This window comes from Chanos chanos, chromosome 14, assembly GCF_902362185.1.
Source record: "Chanos chanos chromosome 14, fChaCha1.1, whole genome shotgun sequence".
NCBI classification, from domain to species: domain Eukaryota; kingdom Metazoa; phylum Chordata; class Actinopteri; order Gonorynchiformes; family Chanidae; genus Chanos; species Chanos chanos.
Window position 1 is genome coordinate 13,309,619 of NC_044508.1, and position 22,036 is coordinate 13,331,654.

The 22,036-nt window shown below is 42.9% G+C and overlaps 1 protein-coding gene across 1 annotated transcript in view; it reads left to right on the plus strand.

The window, feature by feature from the left end:
- lpp (LIM domain containing preferred translocation partner in lipoma) overlaps positions 1 to 22,036 on the plus strand; it is a 142,804-nt gene that overhangs the window by 89,718 nt on the left and 31,050 nt on the right. The window contains exons 7-8 of the mRNA XM_030791371.1: positions 3,760 to 4,368; positions 19,962 to 20,061. Of these exons, the coding sequence (XP_030647231.1) occupies positions 3,760 to 4,368; positions 19,962 to 20,061 (709 nt within the window). The remainder of the gene's footprint in view (positions 1 to 3,759; positions 4,369 to 19,961; positions 20,062 to 22,036) is intronic.

A 22,036-nucleotide genomic window follows, 5' to 3' on the forward strand; every position in this document is an offset into this window, starting at 1 on the left:
TGCTCGATGCCCTGGGGACCTGAATGCATGTAACGAATGATGTGATGAAAAGTAACGTGTCGAAGAGAATATCTGTAGGCTGAGAGCATGTCAGGATATTTCCCTCTGTCTCTCTTTCTGTCTCTCCCTCGCTCTCTCTCTCTCTGTTTCTTTCTTTCTGAGCAGTCAAGCAGTGATTTTGTTTCTCGCTCACATGCAAACTGCCTGCCCTCAACGGCTGTCGAAACCGCCACAAAGCATCTGATCTCCTCTCCATAGCAGGCAGGCCGTGCTCATTGCTATTAACCCTCCACTGTTCTTAAAGGTTCCACTAGCCAGGAGGAAACTTTCAAGAGCAATCTCATACATCACACCAATGACATGGAACTTTGCTTTTTTGAACCAGTCACAGTCACAGTCACAGGAATGTCATGTGGCAGAAAAATGGGAGGTGATGCATTGTGAAATGTATGTGTGTTAGAGGAGGAAATCTTTCCAAGAAAAGGACTTGCCTCAGGACTTCACCCAAGTCTCTGATCATACTTAGATATCCTGAACATCACACACACACACACACACACACACACACACACACTTACTCACACACACACACACACACATTTAAAAGACAACTTTAGAATTAAGTAATAGAAATCAGTGAAGGTCGCACACGCGTGATATGTCTCCTCCAGCAATCTCTGGTCATGTGGCTGCATTTCTGTAACATGGGATTTTGGTCTGGGTAGAAGCAACCAACTTACCATCCCACGTCATGCTGTCCAGTTTTCTAAGGCTTCATTGAATGAACAGAAAATCACTTTATTTCATACTTGGAGGAGAAGGTTACAGAAGTACATAAATCTTGAAACAACTCAGCAGATGATTGATTTAAGTCCCTTACGCAAGTGTTATAAAGTAGATTCTCCCAAATTAGATCTGACATGCAGAAACTAAAGGATACAAACAGGTGACAACAATCTAACGATGTCGAAATTTCCCCTACGCATATGCGCACATTTGCATTGAGATGACGGAAGTGTTTTTTTTTTTTCTCCAAAAGAAATTTGTTATTTTCCAAAGGCTTACCGTAGTTTGCTGAAGACTGTCATAGTTCATTGTTGACTACATCTGTCTCGGAGAACTTCAGAAAATCTTCTGACCTCTCAGTTTCTTTGTGATGTATGATTTGAGATGCATTAAAAAAAGAAAGAATTTTCTTTTTCTGATCTTATCCTGCCCATGGTTTCATCACCTCACGGGGGGCTCGATTTCCCTCTCTAATCTAATGGCTGTAAAATTTGCCATGACAATGTAATTATTTTCAGGGCTGCAATTTGCATTTCTAGTCCTCTGCTAAGTAAATGTTTGGATTTGAGGTCTTTATAGATAAATTAATAATCTTGAGTGCTTAAAATGCATGAAACGTTTAAATTGAGTAATTTTACTTCCTGTAGGGCATGGCTGTTTTTTTTTTTTAATACTTACAACCAGACAAACATAAACATCTGTACTAATCGCTCAGGAAAGAAATTGGCCTCTATCCGTGAATTCTTTCTGGGTCATCTCTATCTCAATTGGTTGAAGGCTCCTTCTCTGAAGGGTTTCAGGTTTGATTACAGGGATGAGGGAAAAAAACAGAGGAAACTCGCGCGTTAAAACATTTATCTCCGTATATCGCATAATAACATCATGCATAACAGCTTAAGTTCCTTTTCCCCCAGACGGTCTTGACACATTAAAATGAGTAAAGAATACACTTTGTCCTTCTTAACTCCTCAAGCAATCATGTCCTGTTTGAATTCTGCCATGAAACCAAGGACAAGGACGCGGTGGGACAGAGCAGAGGTTGGTTGCCCCCCCCCCCCCCCCAGTGAGGAGAGAAAAAGAACATGGTTAAAACATATTCCGACCCCCTCCTCCCTTGGCTGGCCATGGTAATGAGCTCTGTGGAGAGGTTTCCATGAAGTGCCAGCATCTTTTAGTCCAGCACTAACTTCAAGCGCGGCTTTAAGAGAAACCTCAAAAATAGTGGCATCTCGGCAGAAAACATCTTGTGATCGCATGCATAAAATATAAACATTAAATGCCTTTGAGGTTCATTTTGTGTATAATTTGTCAGGGTCTATGACATGCAGATGTCTGTATGAGAAAGTAAATCATACCCTGAAATGAGAAGACTGTAGACATTTAGTTTCAGTCACCATTTTGCCAGTCGAGCTTCCACCTTAATTTAATAGCGTTTTGCACAATGCTGGTTGCAGTGAGGGGGTTCTACAAAACACTGGCAATTGACCCACAGAAGGATAAATGTGTCAGATTGATTATTGTGACCGTTTATAATGAAGTTTAAGTGTGTCTTTAGAGAGTGGCTTCAAGCCTGCAGCATTTGGCTTTAATCTTGTCATGAGGTAAAGACAGTAATTGATTCTTTTTTTCCTGTGTTTTTCTGACTTAAGGCAGTGACCTAAAAAGCAGAGCCTAGGTTAATGATAGCTACTTTGTAGGTCATCGAAGACTTTGACACAAGTCGTAGTTTGACATTGCTGATAGGCTTCGATTAGCTGTTTGAAAATGGCATGTAATGCAGTCACTTTGCAGGCTTCCTTTACTCGTTTGGAACAATACAGTACAGTGCATGTGATGAAAAAAAATTTGGGTTATGTAAGTGTTTTCAAGACTTTGTTCAAATCCTGAAAACTAGTATTATTTCCATCAACTACCTCATTACTATTCATTAAAAAAACATGCCAAGAAGTATAGGCAACGTTCAGTAATGCTTACACTTATTGTACATTATTCCGTATGAGGACGTGGGTCCTAGATTTGTGTTTTGACCTCTGACGTACCCTCACAGCTCCAATCTGATGAGCTGCAAAGTATCCCTGAGACATCATTGACTGCTCCTCAAAAAAAAAAAAAAAAAAAAAAAAGAAAAGATGACAACAAATCTCTCTGATTTAGCTCCTTCTCCCACGCAGTTAGCTAGGATCAGCACAAATGTCTCTGTCCCAGCCAAGCCGACCATCATCTCTCTCTCGTTCTCTTCCCTCTCTCCACCCAAACAATTTATCCCCCTCCTCCGTGCTTTACTACCTCTAGTTTATGAGTGGATGCGTCCAGGAAGGCATTGGCCATTCAGTGTAGCGTTAGCGGTATCCTGGAGAATCGATCGTATGGGGAGAGGCTGAATAATTACTTGCACCGTAAGCCGCAGGGTAAATAAATCGTTGCGCTAGAAAGACGCTAGCCCCTCGATGTTCACCTCGAATCCCCTTGAGTTAGCGCCCCTAACCATTAAACAGTGTCACATACAAGCCTATTAAATGTCTCTGTGATCTACTACATGCTGTTTTTATGATTGCTCTTTGCGGATATGGCCCTCCATTCAAAAGTGATAAACCGAATCCAACTACCGAATAGGTGTTTCTTTCACCCAAATAAATGATAATGCTGCCAGAAGTAGAGGTTCTTCCATTAGATGAAACTTTCGAAAGGCGTCGAAGGAAAACCTATGGACTGTCATGGAAGCACCATTGTGTCGGGAGAAAATGTGTCACTGCAGATGACTGGTGATTGTTTTCCTGGTTTTTGGCCATGGGTGTAATAACTGAAGGAGTGAACATTTCAGGTTTCACCAGGAAGGAACTTCTGCACTGGTACTCAAACTGTAAATTGAATTAAATGAAACTGAACATTCTTTTAGCTTCCCTGTAGTGTTCTATGACTTTCTTCATGGCTGTCCTCTCCTTCATTATGTATTCTTGGATACTGTCTTTGCAGAACTCTGCCAGCCCAGCTGTGACCAGTCCCACCTCTAACACTCCTGTAACTGGTTACAAACGGATGGTGATCCCCAACCAGCCACCCCTGACAGCCACCAAGAAGTCCACTCCCAAACCCCAAGCTCCACCAGCTGCCTCCCCAGGAGCTCCAAGTTCTGGCACTGCTCCCCGAACCCAGTACCAACCAGCCCCTCAGCCTGTTCCAGCCTCCTACACCACCGCCTCAACCCCAACCCACCCCACTTTCAATGTCCAAGTGAGGGCTGCTCAGCCAGGCCCCCAGCACCAGATGCCTGGGCCTCAGGGGTCTGCCCGTGGCCCTGGCCCTGTCCAGTACATGCCTGCCCAGCCAAGAGGTCCTGATTTTGCCTACGGACCTCCCCAGCCAGGCTTTACACCTGCTCCACACGGAGGGTACCAGGACCAGCATTATGGCGGAGGACCGGGATACGGAGCAGGTGGGAATACTTGGAGAGCCGAGCCCAGTCACCAAGCTGCTCCAGCAAACCAAGGGTACCAGCCCCCGACCCCAAAAAAGACCTACATCACTGAGCCTCCGGCCAGCTTAGGAGGGCCTTATGGAGGAGGGCCACCAGCCTCCCAGAAGGTAAGCCGTGTTTACAGTTCAGTGTGACATAACTGTCTACAAAAGATGTGTGTGCTGTAGCTAACAGTAGAACTCAAAGGCCCCTATGACCGCAAACTTCTGTCAAACCGGGAATGAATAGAAATAGCCAATCTGGTAAAGTGATATATTTGATTCACAATAAAACAAAGGGGCCCAGACAGGAATTATGATAATCTTGTCTGGTACTGCCAAATGGACAGAAGAGACACAAAGCGATATACTTATTATATATTTTACATAGATAAAAAAAGAAGGTGAACAAGTAAGCAATATGACAGGTAGGTGGGTTGGCAGTAACGTAGAAAGACCTGAAAATGGGTGGGCATGGAAGTCAGGCAGTTGGTGCTGCCATAGACCCACATTGCCTCATCTTCATCAAACAGATCATGATGAAGGTGCAACTTTTTACCAAGCTGTCTTCATCTAGCCATGATGAAAAATACATGAAGATGCTTTGAATGTGTGTTTATGTGTGTGTGTGTGTGTGTGTGTGTGGGTGGGTTGGTGGGTGTCTGCATTTGTGCCGAGCTCGAGTTGAATGTATGTGTGAGTTATTTCCACTGTAATTGCTTCAGTGCAATGGGGAACATGTTAGCCTCCTTCGTACAGAATAAACAGTTATTTTAACCTTTATGAATTTTTAACGCCTCCTTTCTGCTGGGCTTCACACCATCTGATTCCATTTGTCTGACACAAGGTGGCAAGTTTATCTTTTCATTTCTCTTGCATATTTTCTTTCTTTCTTTCTTTCTTTCTTTCTTTCTTTCTTTCTTTCTTTCTTTCTCTTTCTCTTTCTCTTTCTCTTTCTCTTTCTCTCTCTCTCTCTCTTCCATCTGTTAACTTGGTAAAATGATATCTCACTCTCTTTCATCACTGGCTGGGGAGTGAAACATTAATCTGAAATTAAACCACAGCTTCTAGATTCGCTCCCACTTTTGAAGGGTGCCAGCTAAAAACCATTACTCATGATATGATGTTTCCTCGTGTAGTTTCGTTGCTGTGTGTACTCTGTCCGAATGTAATTTTATTTCATATCGTAAAGGTTTGTATTGCTTTATTATCAATCATAATTGCATTTCAAATCATAAAGGTTTTAGATAGATTTACACGGGTTAATAACATTTTCATGGGTCCATTTTTTCTCATTGCTCAAAAGAATAAAGGAATGGTTTCTTTAATATGAGGCTCAGTGGGTTTATGCATCAAATGAAACAAAGTCCCATAGGGAACAATGTTACAACATGTGAAGTGCTCTACAGATATAGTCATACAGAGACAGAGAGAGAGAGAGAGGGGGAAAGAGAGAGAGGGAAAGAGAGAAAGAGAGAGAGAAAGAGAGAGAGAGAAAGTGAGTGAGAGAGAGAGAGAGAGAGAGAGAGAGAGAGAGAGAGACTTTACTGAGAGATGGAAACTAAACAAGGTGTTGACACTGAGTGTTACAGGGAGCACAGACAAACTGAGTCCTATCAAACTGTTAGCTCCAGGCCCTTAATGGAACACCTGGGTCACTTCCTCTGAGGAGGGTCATTCTGTGAAAGACAAATGTATTTTACTTCAAGGCTTCAGAGTTACAGTTGTCCCTCTCTCTTCGTCTCTCTCTCTAAGAAAATCAGATCTTTTCATTACCTCCCTCAAGAGCCAAAACCTGGAGTTGCATTAAAGGAATGTTACACTGCTACACTGCCACACTGCTGTTAATATATATATATATATATATATATATATATATATATATATATATATCACTGATTTCATGTGAAATGACAGGTACTTTGATTGTGGGTATTTTTTTAAAGCTTCTTTAGTTCCATCTCTCTAACAATAATCCATGTCTGTGTATAATAGAGATTAAAGTTAGAAGGTTTTATTTATTTAGTTGTATCGTAAGGTTTCCATTTATACAGTTTGATCTGAAACCAGTAATGAGAATATGTTAGATGAGGAATTTTGTAAACAGTAAAGCCTTTTTGCAGACTGTCATTCAGAAAAGGAGAGACTTGCTGCAATGGGAACAATATTCTGATACGGTTGAAGGAGAAGCAAGAGTCGAGAGGAAAACAGAACAGAACATTTTTTTTTTATTAATTTGTTTGTTTGTTTTGTTTTTTTTTATTTATTTGTTTTTGAGGATGAGATGAGAAACCCATCTTCCTGCATGAGAGCTGATGAGTGTCTCTGCAGATACAGTCCAATCTCTCTATACACATTAGTGCCATCTGAGGAAAGCAAAAGACCCACAAGTCAGCCTTAATTCAAGGATTTTATGCTTATACAAATACAAACAGGGCTGCCACAGCCCATGGGGATAGTTCATCAAGGACTATGTTTTACTAAACGCAAATTAAATAGCGGATTGCAGTCAGAATCTTTATGCAACAAGAAACTAATTAATATTGTTCGAAAACAAGAAGCACATTTTGTCTGATGGGGTCCCAGTATGGTGCATTAAGAAAACAAAAAGGTGCCGTTCATTGGATCTCAGAGCTTCCCTTTGATTTTTAGATAAAAGCAAAAACTCTCTTGCTTTGTTCACTGTAAATGTGGTCTCATGCTTTGGAGTGTGTGTGTGTGTGTGTATGTGTGTGCTTTAGGGAAAAGTAATGATCTGTTTAAATAAACAGCTACAATGAAAGATCAACGCTTACTGAAATTACACTAATAATAATAATAATAATAATAATAATAATAATAATAATAATAAATAAGCTGAGTGGTTGTGTCAGTAATTGCAGAAGTGGTATTAATAAGATTTTTTTGTCACTACTTTCCTTCACACACTAACGACTTTGAGGTGATGCGAGAGAAGGGTGTGTTATGTGTTATGAACTGATGCAGTTCGTAGTGTACATGTGTGCGCGTGTGTGTGTGTCTCATGCGGAGAGCACTGGTTGGCTGTCGCAGCGGGTCGGGCCATTTAATTGGCTCAGAGTGAGCGGTTAATTGGAACGGCGTGTCCGTGCCCAGTGAGAATGGGCCCACCTGCCCTAACGGTACCCAGCTTGCCCCTGTTCTCAAACTCACATGGTGGGCAGAATAACAGGCATGGGCCTGGAGTCATCTAATCCGTTAACTAATCACTCCTCTCATCATTGTACTGTTGTTAAAAAAAAAAAAAAAAGCTTTCATAACGGGATACCACACAGTCAGCCTAGATATTGTTTTGCTCTAGGTCATAGGTTCAAACGAATGCACTTATGAGTGATTTGCATTGTTAAACTTTGCCCTCTATTAAAGATTCAGCCCAGCTACATAAAAAGTGTCCTCTTTACCAGCATTTGCATGTTAACTAAGACTAATAGCTTACCAGACGGTCTGACATATGAAAGCATAGAGCAGACGTGGGTTTATAAAGACCATGGTGCTGATGTTAGCAGGGGACTTTATGGTGACCCGCATTGGTGATCTGTATATGTACGTATGCCCTCTAATGTAGACGTCTCTTTCAGATTTGTTTACATTAATGAGTGGCATCTCTGTCCTTTCAGCTTCAGAATTAATCTTTTTTTTTTCACTTCTTCATGCACTTTTAAGCCCTAATGCCGAAATTGAACAGAAACACAATATCAAAGCCAGATTAGAGTAAAAGCGAAAGCTGTCAACTTTTCCTTTATCGTTGTCAATCTGTTTAGGCCAGATGTCATGACATGGTTGTAACCTCTCACAAGCAATTTTATGTCTGTTTGCCCACAACGGAGTGACAGGCCTCAGTTAATCTGTTATGCCAAAGCCTTTTAAAACACTTCTGCAATTAAAAAAAAAAAAAGAAAAATCCTGCCATGTCAGTATTTATGTGACATTAATTTCTCTAAACTTTTCAATACACATCATATTTTGACATTTTACCCTTTGATGGGCCTGTATGGGATTCATGGATTTGATTTTTTTTGTGTTTTGTAAAGATCATTGAGTATAATGGATAGCATTCATCGAAGGTCAGTGTATATTAGACGTCTGTCATCCATTGATTAGACCGCGTGCCCTTACCCAAATCCGTTCCCATTGGCTGGTCCCTGTGGATCCTTTTTCTTTGATAGGCTCATGTCTCCAGTACGAATAATAAGGTGTGTGTGAGTGAAGACTTTTTGGCACTGACACAGCTCAAGGACACTTAATTATCCAAATCCGCCAACAAGTGTTTGATCTTTCTTTTAAAGAGAGGGGGGAAAAAAAACATTTTCATGGCTGCTGGTTAATTTAACAATTTCTCAGAGTCTTTCTATCTCTCTCTGTCTTTCTTCTCCCTCACTCTAAATTGAAGGGAGCCTAAGCTGGATGATGAGGTCTGTTATTGCAGAGAATTTGAGTGACATTTGACAGGGGGAAGGATTATATGAAACTGCTCAACCCCTGGTTGCGACTAAAGCCCCCTAGAAGGTCAATAACGGTTTCAGCTGTCAAACATTCACTTGTCACTTTCACATGTCTTACACTCTCTCTCTCTCTCTCTCTCTCTCTCTCTCTCTCTCTCTTTCGTTCTCTCTCTCTCTCCCCCTTTCTCCCCCTCTCTTCCCCTCCCTTCACGCCTCCAATTTCTGACCCACATAACTACATAAAATGGAGGCCTCTTATGTCAGCACCTCCCCAGAATAACCCCTCTTCCCGAACATTATAGGGGGGAACACTGACCTTAAATGCCCCTCTGTTCAGTTATGGAACTCAATCACATGGACCAACCGTCATCCTCTCACGCATGTTTCAAACCCAAACAAAGGTGTGGTGCTAGTGGCGGTTCTTCCTTTGGAGAAGAAATCTGACATGGGGAAAAAAAAAAAACAACAACAACAACAACACATACACCCGCATGCTCTTGCTTCAAAAGCCGCACACGACCAGTGGCAGACAGGTGAAGACGTGCCGGAGGTGTTTGGTTTTTCGTGTTCTCCGATCAAAAATGAACATGTCAAAGGAGGGATCCTGGAGAAAGAAATCTAGCCGTGTTATGTGAGACATGTAACAGATCTTGATCTTTCACGGCATCGCTCGGTTCAGGGTGGCCGAGGTGCAACTCTTCAGGAATCTAGAGGTCACAGGCCGACCGCAGGGTTTTTTTTTTCTCTCTTAGTTCACAAGAGTTGTTTTTCAGCTTTCCATATCTAAATGCTTAAAAACTGACCCCCGCCCCTCCCTCCCCCGTCGCTATCCTCCAACGACCCCGTCCCTCAAACGCTTCTACCCTGTTTGTGTTTCTGAATAACGATAGGCTGTTACATTGATTGACAGCTTGGCTGCACAATTTGTTTGCTATACCACAATAGAAAAAAATGTTTCCAGCTCCCAAGTTTGACATCGGGTTGAAATAAACAAGAGGACCTCAAACTGTCAAGGTGAAGGCCTTGCTACAAGTGATAAGGATAGAATGTATTACAACAAAGAGCTAGTCAGGGCCCTAAAATAGTCTTGTTCGGTTTAGAAGACATTTATGGTAATTATTCCATTATTTAAGATAGAAGTCCATCCAAACAGCATAGACAGAGATAGCTCTATTAGAGTAATAATTAATAAGTTTATATTTTAATGACCGGAGATCTGGTCGGCTCAGGAGTAACTTACACGTCAGTCTTGTTCTCGATGAAGACTTCAGATGGAAGGCTGAAAAGCAAGCCCACACACAGAGAGCATCGATAGAGATGATATGATTACGTTTTGTCACAGAAGTGTGGAAGGCATGTTGACATCTAATTAAATTTTCATCTCGCTCTCACACACTGATCACCCTGTACAAACACAACCTTCCACGGTTTCTTAATTGGAGCTAAGATGGTTCCTCTAGACCGTAGTTCCTGTCCAGAATGTTCTAAAATGAAAGACAGGTCTATGTTGATGGAGGTTGCTACTAAGATCGACAAATGGAGAAACTCCCAAAATGCCCCACACAGTCACTTGTTAACCCTTTTTTTGCCTTCTTGTCTCTCCCTCTGTCTCTCCTTTTCACTCTCTCTCTCTCGGTTTGTCACACATGAATGTGTTTATTTGCATGTATAAGTGTGTGTTTGGGTTGAACAGTGCATGTGTTCAGTGCTATGATCATTGCTATTGTCAGTAAACACAGGTCACTGGGTGTTGACTTGGCTTAGGTGAGGACACAGAAGGAGAGTCGCATGTATGATTGACTCTAAAACGGCTAGCTCAGTGCACCTAATCCAATACCACCCATCCCCCTCTGAGACCAAAAAAGGCTATAGAGACCAGCAAGGGTGATTGAAACATTGTTTACACCCAACACAGTCAAGGCCAGCCTTCCCCCTCCAAACTGTCCCGGTCAAGCCACATGACCTGAACGCTGTCCACGTTGGTCTGTCTCTGTCAACTGCTGTCATAAAGCAGGGCTTTTGTTAGCCTTTGCAGACCTGTACCGTACTGATAATAAAGTTTTAAAGTGAACAGTCCCCCCTGTACTAAAGATGACTGCATCTAAGGTCATAAGAATCTCGCTGTCGTTCAAATTCCCTCCCTACTGAAATGACTTGTTAAATGAGTTGACAGATGTTAGAATGTTGTGTACTGAGTGGGGTGTGATGGAGGGAGAGAGAAAGAGTTTCAGATAAACTCATTAAGTGCCTAAAGTAAGCAGTAAGTGTGTGTGTGTGTGTGTGTGTATGTATGAATGAGAGAGAAAGAAAGAAAGAGAGAAAGAAAGAAAGAAAGAAAGAAAGAAAGAAAGAAAGACAGTGAGAGGGAGGAAGGAAGACAAGAAGAAAGGAAAGACTGAGGTTGGGAGGAGAGGAAGAAAGACATGCAGGAATGAGAGTGGTTTCAGTAGTTAATGCTGTGTCTCTGTACATCAGTACACGCTGTTCCTTAGACAAGAGGATGAACTCATCAACCTCGTCCAGTTTAAACGCGAAAAAAAAAAAAAGAGAAGGAGAGGAAGAAAAATGGGAAGTAAAAGAGACTGAACAAATCAGGCAGAGTAAAAGTCGGGGTCAGCCAGAGATGGAATTCTTTTGCCTCCTCGCTGGGGGGCCAACCACTAAAGCACAAAATTAACAGGGCCTTAAAATAACCAGCTTTTAGACCATTGTAAGACGAACGGCTTAAAAAAAAAAAAAGAAATGTGAATGTCGCAAATGCACGAAGTCAATTATGTGACAGACAAATAATCTTTGGTCACAGTGTGCGCTGTCCAACCTGCTGTCTCTTCGCCTATTTGATGAAATTAGTTCTTCGGGCCTAATTTAATGTAGAATAAATTTAACGTTCTCTCAAAACTTTGGACATCTTTCGCAATTTTAGGCTATCAGATCTACTCGCCGACTTCTCAGCTTGACTAATTTCACACCTTGTCTAGAAGGAGGCTGTTTTGTTGCCTAGCGCTGGCTGATCTGTCTTTAATTTGCAGCCAGGCAGCTGATAAAGTCACACCTTTTGACCAGTGATCGATGGGGTTCTGGCAGCACATAACCACGTGCTATAATTGGCCGTTCATTACCTTGGAGACAAGCGTACGGTGGTCGCAGTGGAATGTCGGTGAGCAGTTTGCAGGGGTTTCTGGTTGCTGAATATTTCGTGGAGTAAAGGTCATCTATGACTGTTTTGCATGATGCTTGGGGGTCAGATAAGTTGTGTTTCAACCTCAGGTTTCAGTGCCTCCACTTTTGTCTCTCATTCTCTCTCTCTCTCTCTCTCTCTCTCTCTCTCTCTCTCTCTCTCTCTCTCTCTCTCTCTCTCTCTCTCTTTCTCTTTCTGTTTGCTCTTTTCTCTACACTGCCTCTGAGCCCTGACCTTTCACTTATGACCTTTCTCCTAGGCAGTCTGTCATTCTCCCTCATAACTCTCTTTTAGACTGTCCCACTGTCCTCTTCACCATCATTCCAATCCCTAGAAGTCTTCACATCGGCCTCCATCTTGGATAGGGACCTCCATTTGGAGTTCTCACAATTTCCTACCCTCGAAAGTTAGCGAGAGGGAAACTCAGATCCAAGGAAACTTTAGGTCATTGCCTGAGCCAAAGCGTTGGCTCTAAACTGCTGACAGCAGCTGAGCTTTGCTCATTTGTCACAGGCCGGTCTCAGTATATCAGCCAGACGCCGCCTAGAACCGAACGTTAATAACGGGAGGTCTGACACGCAGCTTCCCCCTCCCAGGCCTTAGAGCCTGTGGCAGCAATACAGTAAATCACGCCTTAGATCAATACCTGCCGCCAACACTCACTAAACCAGTGCAAAGATCAGCTAATATACCTCCTGAATTCTGCTGCTCGGTGTTGCTCTGTTTAGTGCGTCCAGAGCCATCGTCCCAATGGCTCACTTCAGTAGTGTTGACCTTTAGTGATGTGAGCGGGTGCGTCGAGCTGTCCGCCCCATACCTAGCAATAGGTAAAGCAGCGCGTGAAGTACACTTTTTTTAAAATCCCCCCCGTGGAAAATGCGTGTATCCACACATTTTTTCCTGCGACGGGAAAAGGGCAGATTTACACAACAGTTTTTGTTTAACTTAGGGTGAGGGTGGGGGTGGGGGTGGGGGGGGGGGGGTGGGTATGGGAGGATAGGAGTGTGAATGTTACATTTTTAGTTTTGAAAACCAAAACAGGCCGACGCAAGAGTCCCAGGCCTCGGCTCCGTTTATTTAGGAGAAGTGTGTTGCGTAGGTGACAGGATATTTGTCAGACAAACTAAGCCCTTAACATGAGTAAGAGCCATGAAAAAAGAAAGAAGTGAGAGCGCGCAAACAGATTCATTTCAGGTGTAAGCATGAATAGTGGACGGAATTAACAATGGGTGAATACTTATGTCGCGTAGATATGCGAGTAAATAAAACAGTTAACCATTAATGAAAACCAACTTAACAGAGTCAGACTGTGTCTGGCGCGAATGTTTTAGGCCACTCTGTAGTCAAAACATTCAAAACCCCCACTCTGAACTGTACAACAAGTGTTTGTTATCAGCAAAACTGCATGCATTTGCCGTCTCTCTTATCAAAACGACTGCCTGAGACGCTAGTTGACACTAGGAGCAAATCTCTTTTTGGCTACGAGAATCGTTTTTTAGGTTTCCTTCTCGGTGATTAGCCCGTCATCTGGAGTGTTCTGTTCGGGTTTTACATACAGTCACATGAGCTTGACTGAACTTGACTGATTTTACCAGTACACTTTTCATAATTGAAAAGATGGCTTGGGATTAAAGACCCCTGTAATGGACTGTACTATAATTTCCCTGCTCTGTTTACCTTCCCTTTGAACTCCATTAAGTCAGCTGATAATGTAGCAATATATACAGCACAGTGTCAAGAGGAGAGATTAAGATTCAGATTTACTAAAAACCACAGTATGCGCAAATCTTCACGGTTTATGCAAAACCGGAAACACGCTCAGTCATTAAACAAGCTATTTGTAATGGAACAGCAAGTGTCTATGTCACTGCCTTTGCACATGCAAATTATGCTAATATTGATTATGTTAATGACCGTGGCCTTACTGACGGGTCTTTCTGCCCACTGTTCAGTTTAGAAATGATTTGTGTGTGTGTGTGTGTGTGTCTGTGTGTGTGCGTTTGTGTGTGTGTGTGTGTGTGTGTGTTAGAGAGTGACAGGGAAGAACAGAACAGTATAATCCATCCCTGTTGAGAGGTATTACTGTACTGTACTGTACTGTCTGCGTAACAGTGACCCCTGCTGATCGCCGGACGACACAGCAGGCTGTCACTCTCAACGCTTCACTTCATCCTACTTGCCCATTGCATATGATCACTCTATCCCTACCATGTGTGCATACATACACACATATGTTTGTATATCACTGTATCTTTACCCACATATGTTATTGTGTGTATGTGTGAGAGAGACACAGAGTGAAAGAGAGAGATGTAGTAAAAGTGAGCAAGCATATGTCCGTGACCATCTGTGCGTATGCTCGGATTTGTACGTGTGTGACCATCCAGGAAGCACCCATTCAAACTTTGTTTCCTACCTCGGTGAGGACAGTGGTGTTTTGACAGGAGATAGCCCTTAGGCTCCATTCAAACGAGCTACTGTTTCCCTCCGACTGCACAGAGAGAGAGAGGGAGAGAGGGAGAGAGAGAGAGGGAGATGGAAAGAGAGAGAAGGGGAAACTGCACTGACCGCAGTTTGCTTCATAGACCAAATGATACAGGAACAAATCTAGCGTGTGTATTACACAGGAGAGGAAGAAAAAAAGCCAACACGCTCATTCTGAGGTGAAAAGACGCGTGTACATTCATTGTGGTTGCCACGCTTGTTTAAATAAAGATAAACGCTCCTGGAGACAGTGAAAACAACAGCTCAATAACAACCACTGGCAGGAAGAACAGAGGGAACTGGTCTTCAAATGACAGTGTTTAGTGTACTTAGATAATTACATGGAGGGAAGATGTCACCTTGTTGCCTTCGTGTGTGGAGTGCCCCCCTGTAAACATTCTCTCTTTCTCTGTCTTTCTCTCTTTATCGTTGTCTCTCTCCCTTTTTGTCTCCTTCGCTCTTTTTTCTTTTTCTCCGCTCGTAGCGTTTCTCTTAGCACTTTAGATTTGCACTTATCTGTTTGCCGAACGATGTGTCAGTCCCAAATCCTGACCTAGTTTCCCACGCACGCAACGCTAACTCCTATACATGCAGTGTGCAGACAGTGGGCAACATACCCTATTGACTTTGTTTTTACATACATCCATATAGCCTGCCTTACTTCCTCTTGCAGATTTATTTATTTATTTATTTATTTATTTTTGATTTATTTATTTATTTATTTATGTATCTATTGCAGGAAGGAGACTTGTCTGCATCTGGGAAAAACTCACTAATCGAGTGATTCCTTGATCTCTCCTTTTTTTTGTTTTTTTAATTACTAACATTGCCTCCTGCCTTTTTCTTCGGCTGTTTCTTCCAGAGCTCTTTTTCCATTGTTGTGTTTTCTCCTCTGTTTTTAATTGGAACTGAAACCACATGACCCATTTTATTTCAGTCAGGATGCATACATTCTCTCTCTCTCTCTCTCTCTCTCTCTCTCTCTCTCTCTCTTCCTCCCTCTCCCTCTCTCTTTCTATGTGTGTGAATATATGTTTCTTGCTCCACAGGAGGCCTTCAGCTGTTTTTGTTTTTTTTGTTTTTTTTACAGACAATAGATTTCTTTCAGTAGCCATGTAACATTAGGTTTATTACTGATCTCCGATCAGTTTAGACTCCAAAACCAGTGTGAGAGCAGTGGTACAGAGTGCTGGGGTTTCAGTCACTGGATTACATATTGTCTCGGCTGCCATTTGGACTCTTGGAAAGGCCCATAGTATGGTCAGGTAGGGTTAACAGTAATGTATGTGCGTCTAGAACAGGCTATTTAAGCTTATGTCTGCTTAATGTGTTGCCATGGTAATTCCATGAACACTGTCCTGTTGTCTAGGTCAGCGTTCTGGAGAACATATGAGGACACACTGCATGTCAGCGCACAGTTTTTTCAGATTTCTGCGTTCCTGACTTATACACTACATTACGAATCTCATAAAAGATTTTATGAGAAAAGATATGAAATTGTTGACATGTGAAACATCACGTAGGTGACCTGTCGACCTCGGCGGTGGTTGGTTGAGCCTGTGAAGGAGATGACACAGATTGACCGTGATTTACCCGACTGATAAATCATTGTCTCCTCGTTGAGCCGCCGCTCCTAAAACGTCTGATTTATAGTGCTGTGAAAGCCATTGCCTAGTAGTCTCGAAGAACACATGCAGTTTTCTCGGAGGGAGGGGTGGTGGAGGTTTTGAAGGGGTGGGGGTTGGGGAGGTCTCCATCCTCTTGCACCCCGTCACTTGAAATGGTGTCAACTCCGTGTCCCCTCCTCCCCCTCCCAGAGGACACCCCAAATGCGACTGTATCATCTTCTCGCAATCCCTCTTATTGTTTTGTTGAATTTTCCAGAGTTCCACTAAGCTGCTATAATCACCCATTTAGCACAGTGTCTTAATAACAGCAACAAATGGCCCAGGCCCGTGTGGACCCACACTAATGGATATGGGGGGGTGGGGGGTGAGGGGCTTTGGGGGGGGGGGGGCCTTCGTGCTTCTATTATCATTTTAATATACAGTCTTATTTCTCTGTCTCTCACTCTCTCACTTATGAAATGCAGTCACTTGCGTACGCGTGTGTTACCGTTACAGAGTGTATCAGAAGCGTTTCTTGCAGGTGCCCTCTTTTTTTCCCTAGGATATAACACAGCTTTCTTTTTTCAGGAGAGCTGGTCTTCTCAGGCCATCGTTTCAAATCCGCAAATAGACGGTCTCGCTGTTGATAAGCTATTTTCTTCTGGTTCACGCTGGTTGTGAATGAGACAGAAGTGGGGTTTTTTTAGATGCTAAGAGCATACAAATAAAAGCTGGCAAAAAAAAAACTGCTTTGGAAAAAACAGAAAACTGAAATGGTGAAATAGCCCTCTCTGTGTAGGAATGGCCTAGTCTTTATGCTCTGTGTATACAAATGCCTTTGAGCATAGTTTTCATAGATGAGGTGTCATAAGCAGAGTCTTTTATTAAATTCCATATATGCTTCTCAGCTTCTGTGTGTATGGCCTTAACATTTTCCTCTAGGCCATTCAGAGTGAAGAACCACAAGCATTTTCTGGCAGAGTGGAAAGAAAGGCTTTGAGAGACAGACTGAGAGAGACAGAGAGAGAGAGAGAGAGAGAGAAAATATGAAGAAATTGGATAACGAAAAGAGTGGACAAATTATACAATCCTTCCTGTTTTATCTCTAACCTTAATTTGACATTCTGAACAAATTAGAGTTATGCAGGATTCGTCCCGCCCTCACTCCACACACATTTACACACAGGCCTGTTACTCTCATTTAAAACCAACGGTACGAACATACTGATTATGTGACCCATTAAAACTAGGCAGGTGACCACACTGATATACACGTCCGCGTCCACATCCTCATACAGTCACACACCCTCGCTCTCTCTCTCTCTCTCTCTCTGACACACACACACACACAATGAAAAAGGAAAAAAAAACCCTGCTCTGTTTTACTGAGGTCCACACCACACATCATCATTTCTTCCAACTGACTTCTCTTTACGTTAGTAGAGAGAGAGAGGAAGAGTCTGTCTTCCAACCAAGGGTGAACAGGTTAGTGCATGCTACCTGCCTGTTTCCTAATAGTCTCTGACAGGATGTCAATAGCTCAGCAGAAAAAAAGGGAAAAAAATACAGAGAGAGAAGCAAGAGATGGAGGTTTACAGGTGGTTTGAGCAGAGATGCCCTGTCCATTTCTCCCTCTCTGCTCTGCAGGACTCCCAGGGACCCTTAGAGGCCAAACACACCCCACTGGGCATCTAAATGACTGAACTCAGGTTCAGGTATTTTTACTTCATCGAGCGATTTACTTTACTGAGGTTATGCATTAATCTGTCTTTTGAACATGAGCTCACAAATCTGTTCTGAGGGAAGCTGCTATCACAGACACACACACACACACGCGCGTGCACACACACACACACACACACACACGCACACACAAGCACACGATTTTGCGCTGGATATCTTTTTTTTTTTTTTCTTTTTGTTATCACCCTGTTCACTGGCCTGTTACGTGGTTATTATCAGAGATGTACAGTTTGTTACTGCTGATAATAACTGTCAACTTATTAAGGCCTGGATAATGTTCCATCATTTTATCTGACAGTCTATGTTCTTTAGGGCTGTGTCTTATCTTTTTTCACCTCATAATTTTGTCATTCTGGATTAGTTTTATTATAAGCACACGCGCACGCACACACACACACGCACACATTCACAGAGAACTGTTACACTAACTGTAAATGCGTCGTACAATATCGCCAATGTCCCAAGAGCATCAGTAATAGCTATAAAATCATAATCATAAACTTGATGATTTCAAACGGTGTTGTGTATATGTGTTGTGTATATGTGTGAACATGCCCGTTATGAAACATGCGAGTTTCACAGAAATAAACATAGCCTTTTGTATCTTCAAATGATTGTCAAGAACAACAAAATTAAAAAAAAAGATATGTTTTCAGCCAAAGTAGACATGACACACATATATAAGTAACAGTAATACTCCTCCTCAGTAAGACTTTAAAATGGTTCAGGCTTGTTGATAGAGGCTTGGATTAGACAAAGACATTGCTCATGTCAGTCTGACCCTCACCTCATACAGGGTATTCCTGGATTACGATACAACTCAAAGCTACAGCATCTCCTTATGTATTGAAAACACTTACAACGACTGAGATTATGGCTCTTATTAAGATTGATATTACTACGGAAAGTCACCCCTGAAAGCCGCCATTAACACACTTAAACCCCGTCCCGAGATGGGGGGGGGGGGGTTCGGCGATTCACCTCATTCTGACCGTCGCTCCCCACCCCCCCGCCCAACACACACACACACACACACACACACACACACACACACACACACACACACACACACACACATACACACATACACACATACACAAACTCTAATAGACAGTGCAGAAGCAAATGCGTTCCAAAATATGGAGCACACGCTCCCCTACGCACCCAAAAACAGGTTCTTTTCACTCAAAGCCAAGCCTCTCTGCACACACATCCTGTAATGAGTGAAGTGTTAGGTGTGATTGTGTTTGTCGGGTCTGTAATTGCGTGGTCTGCACTCCGTGATTGAAAAGATGGAGAGTACATATGTAATTGGGACTTTGGTGTGTGTTTGTATTCCAGAGCTTTTATCTCTTATCTCTCTTTCACCTCAATCTTCCTTTCTGAAACACCAGCTTAGCAGACAGCCAGACCTCTGGCTCCACACTGTGTACATTCCTCAGCTCTGTCTGAGTGCGTGCGTGTGTGTGTGTGTGTGTGTGTGTGTGTGTGTGTGTGTGAGGATGTGGGTATTGATGTGACCACCTGTTAAGTTGTCTTTCATTGGACCAGTTTAAGATTGGTTGGATGTTTTAGATGGAAAATAACTGAGTCTGTTCGCGCGCTGCAAGTGTGTGCGCGCGCGTGTGTGTCTGTGTGTGTGTGTGTGTGTGTGTCGTACCCTCTATGGCCCTGTTGCACTGAGGTTAAGAGGTTGTTGGATGGGTCAGATTCCTTTTCTGGAAAGGAGAGAAGCCCTTCGGCATGTCAGGGCGTTACTGGCACGTAACACATCCAGAGTGCAGCTCTGCCTTCAGGCCGGGCTTCACCTACTTCTGCTCAGCACAGATTTACGATGGCCATTCCACTGGCCTACGTCCCCAAGTCCAAATACAGAGTTTGAGGTCAATTCCTGCTGTTTTTCAATTTGCAGAGAACAATAAAGTCAGTTTGTCTTTACTATGATAAAGTTCAAATTCCACTTTAACATAAACTGTCATGGTCCTCTTTCAAGTGGTTTAGAAGAAGGCAAATAAATGATATAAGTTTATTACTTTTATGTGTTTGCATATGCTTCTTTGTGTCTGTGTGTGAATGCGTTTGTATGCATGGTTACGTGCCTGTGTTGTGAGTGTGTTAGTGTGTAAGAGTGTGTGAGCGTGTGTGTGTGTGTGTGTGTGTGTGTGTGTGCGCGTGCGTGCGTGTGTGTGTGTGTGTCTGTGTGTGTCTAACACTGTGTGTAACAGCAGCTCATGCTCCTGTGTGTTTCAGGGTCCTGCTCAGTCTACCGCTCGACCTGAGGAAGAGCTGGACCGCCTGACCAAGAAAATGCTGTACGACATGGACCATCCCCCTGCTGAGGAGTACTTTGGTAAAACAAAATCAGCCAATGATATTCCCGCTCTCAGTGCCTCTCATTCACACACACTCTCTTACCAAAGTACACTGAATTTGCTCTTTGACTGTAAGATGTGTCGGAGTTTGCATCAGCCATGTTTCTCCTTAATGCTGATGATGACGACACTTGAAACATTAAAAGCCTGTGTAAAGACTTAGTGAGATCATGCATGAGCAGACCTGGGCACGAGTACATTCTTACCATAAGGACACACACACAGACACACACACAGAAAAAAACACACCAGATGACTCATGGACTATTTTGGGTTCACATCCGCTGAGGCCGCCTGATGTTTTCCCACCTGTGTGTGTGTTTGTGTGTGTGTGTGTGTGTGTGTGTGTGTGTGTGTGTGTGTGTGTGTGTGAGTGAGTGTATGTGTTTGTGTGTGTGTGTCTGTGTGTTATAGTCACACACACACACGCACACACATCACACCCACACTCATCACACATTCACAGAGGACACTTAAGGACAGCACATTTCACATCTGAGGTCAGTCTTGTTCTCTGCTCTTTCTCTCTCTCTCTCTCTCTCTCTCTTTCTGTCTGTCTGGTTGTCTGTCTGTCTGTCCCTGTCTGTCTTTCTATGCTAATATGCTCTCCATCTGTCTGTAAACGCTGTGATGGTAAAGCTGTGGTGAAATGAGGATGTCGATTCGATTATTTCGGTTATTTACTCTTTTCCCACTCTCTAACCCACTTTATTTGCATGAGAACGGAACAGTTTTTTAGGAAACAGGTGCATTCATCACTTTGCAGAAGTAGAATGAACTGTGTATGTGTGTGTGTGTGTGTGTGTGTATGCGTGTCTCCCTTGTTCTTCCTGGCATCAGTTTTCAATAAATGAGGAAACAGACCAACACTCATTACTACCATACACCGTAGTACCGGTTTTGCGTTGAGTAGAAGGCAGGGCTGAGGAAAGGGTAGAGCTGACAAGGGCGGGGCATAAAGAGGGCGTGGTACAAAGTGGGTGTGGTTTGTGAGAGAGTATACATTGGGGGGAGGCAGGACACATTTGTCATCAGCATAACCCTCAAACACTTGGTTAAATTCTATCACAGATAACAAATGAAAGGCCAGAGTTGGAATAATCAATACAGCCCTCGTTTCAAGCAAACTCCCGCAAGCTAAGTCAACACTCTGCAAAACAGCAGTTTATACCTGCCTGACTTGACCTTAAACCCATTTAGCTCTCTCTCTGTCCCCCCCCCTCCCCTCTCTCTCTCTCTCTATCCCTCTCTCTCTGGCTCTGCTGGAGTAACCATTCCTTTTCAATTGCCTTTAATTTAAGGTTAACAAACACACTAAGCTCTTGAGTTAGCGTCACTTATTTCATAAACATACACTCACTAGTAACAATGAATTTGTATGAAGAACATGCTTTTGTTCCTCTGTGTTTCGCTGAATTAATGGGCTTTTGCGTCTGTCAGATTTAATTTGCCTTTATTTAAGGAGCCTAAATGCATTAGACTTTAATGTTTAGTCTTAACGGATGAACTCCGACATTATATATTAGCTCTAGCAGTTGTGTTTCCAAATTCCAAAGACAGCCTTAAAATGAGGCAATGGAGTCATGTTGAGGCAGAGATGACTGGCTAAGCTGCGGTGGCCTGCTTACAAACAGAGTGTGAGTAAGTGCCCTGAAGTGGCCCACGTGACCTGGCTCTACTGTACGCTCAGTGTATGTTTGCAAACTGAGTGTATGTTTGGCCCAGGGCAGCTGACAACAGACCAGAGAGCCCGTAAATGGGTCAAATGTAAGACCAGGTCACACCGTCAGAGCAGATGATGCTAACTGCTGTCGCTGAAGCTAACGGAGCACTACGCGCATTAAAGGGAGAGGAGAGAGGAGGGAAGAGGAAAAATGATGGAGAGTAGACAAGATAATCCTTCAATAAAATCGTGGTCAATGAACTGAGAAAGTAAGGACAGTGAGAGAGCGA